General features: G+C 49.1%; 1 protein-coding gene across 1 annotated transcript; it reads right to left on the reverse strand.

The window, feature by feature from the left end:
• On the reverse strand, positions 1-4560 carry IL4I1 (interleukin 4 induced 1; the record flags this gene model as incomplete). The annotated part of the gene is made up of 6 exons (XM_082012223.1): positions 1-838; positions 1036-1169; positions 1755-1823; positions 2275-2476; positions 3269-3381; positions 4285-4560. The coding sequence occupies 6 exons, from the start codon at positions 4558-4560 to the stop codon at positions 1-3; spliced, it is 1632 nt and encodes a 543-aa protein (XP_081868349.1).
• Between the last annotated feature and the right edge of the window lie 552 nt (positions 4561-5112).

Genomic DNA, 5112 nt, shown 5'->3' on the forward strand with positions numbered 1-5112 from the left:
TCAGAGATCTTCCTTCTGCAAGAAACTCCCCCTCTGCTCCCGCTCCCCCTCCTTGCTCAGCATCCCGGCTTCGCCGCTGTCGTGGTGGATGTTGCTCGCAGCCCTGACGGCCGATTTCATGGCCGTGTCGATCCAGGCGTGAGGCTGAGCTGCGTGTTCTCCTGCAAAATGCACCCTGCCCTCGTGCTGGAAGAGAGCCTGCGAGTAGTCAACGAACTGGTAAGGGGTGAAGGCAGCAAATGCCCCCAGGGAGTGTTTGTCCAGCTGCCACTTCTGTATCACGTACTGGTCGCAGGTGTACTGCAGGTACTCCTTGCTCACTTGGTGGATGTCTGACAGGTCTTGGAGGACCACATCCAGGCACCTCTCATCTGTGAGGGGCAGGAAAAACTCGGCGTCGTCATTCCAGGTGTAGGAAGCCAGGATCACACCCACCCCGCTGGAGAAGTTGTGGCTGGGGTAGTAGATGAACCGGGAAGGGCGGTCCGTGATGGACTGCCCTCCTCGGATGCCGTCCTTCTCCCAGAACTTCTCGGAGCAAGCCAAGGCTATTTTGGAGGAGCTTGCATAGTGGATGGAGCGCAGGGCATGGGTCTTTAGAGGAGAGAGCGGCGGCAGGAACTGGATGTGCCTGGTAGCTTTGGCGGTGGATGTGACAAGGACGTAATCTGCAGTTGCTATGGTTGGGGACAGAGTGTCTGGAGTGTAGTAAAACACATGGACTTTGTTTCCCTTGGTCATGATCTTTTCCACCGTGCAATTGAACCGAATGACATTGGGCAACGCTTTGTGGAAGGCTTTGGGCAGTTGGTCAAACCCCCCTGTGATTTCATCAAAACTGAAAGGAAGGAGAAGCAAGAGGTGAGGTAAGGACATTGGGGCTTAGGAACTGTAAAGCCCGGCCTCTTCTAGAGGTGCTAAGAGAGCTTGATGGTTCTTTGAGTCAGGAGCGATTCCCATTCAGACCTCTAAATGCCAGTGAAATTTCCTCTCTGACCAGCACGACATGGTTTGCCATAAGAGACATCATCTTACCTCTCATTAGAGAAGATATCAAAATCCCACACCGAGGCAAGAAAGGAGAGATAAAATCCAGAGTCCTCGTTCAATAAGTCGCCGATCATCTGAACTGCTCCTCGGCTTAGATTTCCTACTTTAATCAAATACTCCTAGAAAAGCCAGGAAGAAGACATAGCCTGATGTTGTTATCTCAGTGCATGTACCCCCTTTATATCCCAAGCCTGCTTAAAGCCTGGACCAGAAGCTTTTTTTTATGGAGCTCTTGTAGCTTCTTGCAGGAGATCAGTGTCTCCTCTGGTTTAGCATGACAGAAGTTGTGGAGATGAATGAATTTGGGGGATTTTTGGCTTGGTGTACCCACTCTGAGACAGCTGGGTCACATGAAAATGCAGTAGATCACTCAGTAAATCCTCCCCGGTGCTTGACACTTCATCATGTCTGATCAAGAGACCCGTGGTGGAGAAACATGGCTAATCTGGATGACTTTCCAGAGCACTTCCAGGCACCACTGCTTCTCTCCTATTTCCAGATGATGAGACAGCTCTAATAACTCCATCAGAGTCATGCTAGCTCCTTTCTCAGCATTTTATGTAGAAGATGACATTGATTAGGGAACAGGCATTTGAAAGTGTCAACCGAGGAAGAGGCTATGACTCGGATCCTTTCTCAAAGCAAGGACCCAGGTTTGTCATTGGTAGGGGGATTAAATTCACTCTCAAGCCCCAGCCCTTTACCTTGGTGGAGAAGGAGTCATATTCAGCTAGATATTTCTTGCAGTCTGTAGTCTGGAACTTGTTGAAAGCCTGGAGAGGAAACATGGATATATTCATGAGGAAAAAATGCATTTCCCAAAGTGTTGCCCCAAATTCTGTCAGGACCCATCTAGGGTATTCAGTCTTGGGGTTTGGTAACCCCTGGAGCTGAACTTGAGCTAGTGGATCCTGCTGCTTGGGCTTCAAGTTTTGGGAAGTTATGCCTCGGTGTGGCATTTTCTGCTTCATCCAAGTCTTGGGGAATCTGTTCCAGAGAAAGGAGGCCTTGCGTATAAAGAGGGTTTTGCAATCAGCTGCCCTAGTTTCTGAAGGAGCCTTCCTGCATTTTATTCTGAAAGGACCCTACTCTTCCTCAACTCATCATTGAGTCTTCCTCAACCCATCATGCAGGTGAGGGTCCACCGCTTCAAGAAATAGCTTCAATGTCTCTTGGGTGAGCAACGCCGCTGGAAGGTAGCGTCCCTTCCCTGGGGACACGTACCTTGTTTAGCGCTTCTCTATAAAGCTGGCTGGCACTCTTGCCTCTCTCTGATGGTTTCACTGTGTAGTTGAGGATGTCGGGGTTTCTATTCACTTCTTCAGCTCTCGTCCGAGTGCCGTTCAGGAAGTACCAGGCGTTGTCGTCTGTCTGGATGAATGGGTTTAGCTTCAGCTCAAACTGCCTAATGAATTCACGGACGAGCCTAGAAAAGAGGAGAGCACGTGGCGACAAGTGCTTGCAAACAACCAAACCCCAAATCCCTGCCACCAAAACGTTAGAAGCATAAAAGGACGCTTTCCCATCGACTGTGTTGGTGTGGCCACCTGTTATTTTGGTTTGTGAGTGGAGATTGCAGCTATTTAAGGCACTGCCATCTCTCCTTTTTGCTGCTTGAAGTTGTCCTGCCTGCTCCCAGCTCAGTGCAGCAACCATGGGGCTATGGAGAAAGGAGCCCTTCGGCTTATGCTCCCTCCAGCTACTGGTTGCACAAGGATGCAATCGGGAGTAAGAGCAATGCCCTGTTGAAGTAGGAGGCAGCAGTTCCCTGTGGCTCCGAAACCTTCTCCTTGGCATGTGGTGTAGCTGGTGACTTACCTACAGCCTCTTCCTATAGCACTTTGGCTTGCTGACTGAACCTTGTTTGACTCCACCTCCGTGGAGAGTCCAGGTTGGAAGGCCATTTCCATCAGAGCTGATGGAAATTCATCCATCTGCTGATGTTGTGACTTCCAAAATAGAGGTCTGATCACGCACGGACATGATGCTGAGATGAGAGCTCTTCCTCCCTTCTCCCAACCCAAACGCAGGTGACCGCGTGGGCTTTTTCCCTTTTGCGTAGACACTAAGCTCTTGGAGGGATGGGACAGGCAGCTCCTTCCTCCTGCTGTACTACACCCACATCCAAGTCCTCAGCCCCATCTCAAACCACCGCCTCGCTCCTCAAAACGGCTGGTTCTTCATCTGATCACGGCTGTGAAGTAGGACGCTGCCTTACCTGTGCTTGCCTGGCAGGCGCATGGGTCCCAACTCCACGTACCAGTCCTGTCCCTCTGGTCGGTACGTCTTGATCCGCCCGCCGACCTGATTGCTTATTTCCAGAATGGTAACCTAAAACCAAGGATGGGGTGGAGATTGCAAATGTTCGGGCAATTACTATTTTAAGCAAACCACCTACAAAGCAAGTTCACGGGCAATTTTGCAGGCAGCATTTATGGCTGATGGGGTGGGATAGGTCCCCTCCAGATGGAAAATGAACCGTCTATAGATCCAAACCACTCTGTATTGGCCAAGATCCCTCTACCCACAGGGAAGTTTCTCCATTTGTCACATTTGGACCCCTACTCTCTGGTTCGTTCAGATACTCCCTGTGCTGGAAGGATAAAACAGGGTTTTGAAAACAGCCAGAGGAAGGCACCAGTCTGTCCCTCCAAGCCTTTGAAACCTTCTTTGAAACTCATGGGTCTGAATTCTGTCTAGCACCTTGGGATGGTCAACACAGGTTTGAAACCCCCGAACTACCTGCTGCCTTAACAAGGCAGGGTTTGAAGGGCTAACACATCTTGCGCCGGTTGATCTGCAGCAACGACTGTCGCTCTTGGGCTGCAAGTAGCAACAAGTTGGAGAACTGTAGAAATTGAGGCTGGAGATGCCTCTAGAGGCGTCTAGTCCAACCTCCTGCTTGTAGAAGTGCTGTCTCAGGGCAGCTGTAGCTCTGCCTGATCTCAAGAACCAAACGAAGACGACTGTTTCTTTTTAGGCTGCTTGCATTCATTTGGGGAGCATCTAAACGAGCTGCTTTGCATACAGTTTCCCCCTACCTCCTCTGTCCCTGCCTGTGGTTTTGAAAATCATGCCTAAATCGGATCAAATTACTGGAGCCAAATTGCTTTTCCTTCCTTCTCCCACCACTGCGGTCCGCTCCCTTGCATTTCCTTCTTCTCCAGGCTGGAAAATCCTTAGTGTAGGAAAACAAGACCCGACGGCACTCATGGCGCTCATGCAACTACTTACCGTGTGGCCAGCATCTCGGAGCAACTTTGCTGCCGTCAGCCCACTTATTCCTGCACCGACGATGACCACATTTGCTGGATGTGTTGCAGGTTCTAGCCCATCTTTGACAATCTTCAGCAGTTCCTCGTAGTCTTTATCATGAAGGCAATATTCAGGGAAACATGGAAACCTCTTTGCACTTAGGAGACCTACTAGCAGGAGTATTTGGAAGAGAACTAGGGAGAGAAGAAAAAAAGAGAAGAAAATAATGCAACGAAGACACTCGGCAATCAGCATGCGAGTTCATTCCTGACAGCCCGGGAGGGATGTGACAGCGTAAACTGGCTCCGACTATGTTGGCGTCCAAATCCTGAAGAGGAACATCTAAACAAATCTGTTCTCAAATCAACTGGCATGATGATGAAATCCCTGTCATCAGCAGGTCTCCCGTGACCGCAGCCAGATTTCAAGTGGTGCCAGTGAATGGGGTTTATTTTTTTTAAGGAGAAATCAAGACCATAGATAACTTCTTTTTCTCATATTCATGTTCTGCTTGTGCAGCTGCTGTGGTGAGTTCCCCAAATGAGTTTGACCCTCTTTGAATAAACTCAAAAGACTCCATAATGAAGAGGTAATTAATGTCATTCATGTGCAAAGAATTAAGGCAATAACTTTGTCCCAGCTGCCCTTCCCTGTACCTTAGTAATTAATGGCATTTTTGATGCAGTGGATAGAAGGTTGGAAGGAGGAAACAATATTACACAGGAAGATGGACAGATTAGACAGATGAAGGTAGGTGATGAGACTTCTCTGTTTATTTAAAGTAATTTAGTTTTTGAGATACCCTGT

Source organism: Phaethon aethereus (assembly GCF_964289735.1).
Source record: "Phaethon aethereus genome assembly, chromosome: 33".
Taxonomy (NCBI): domain Eukaryota; kingdom Metazoa; phylum Chordata; class Aves; order Phaethontiformes; family Phaethontidae; genus Phaethon; species Phaethon aethereus.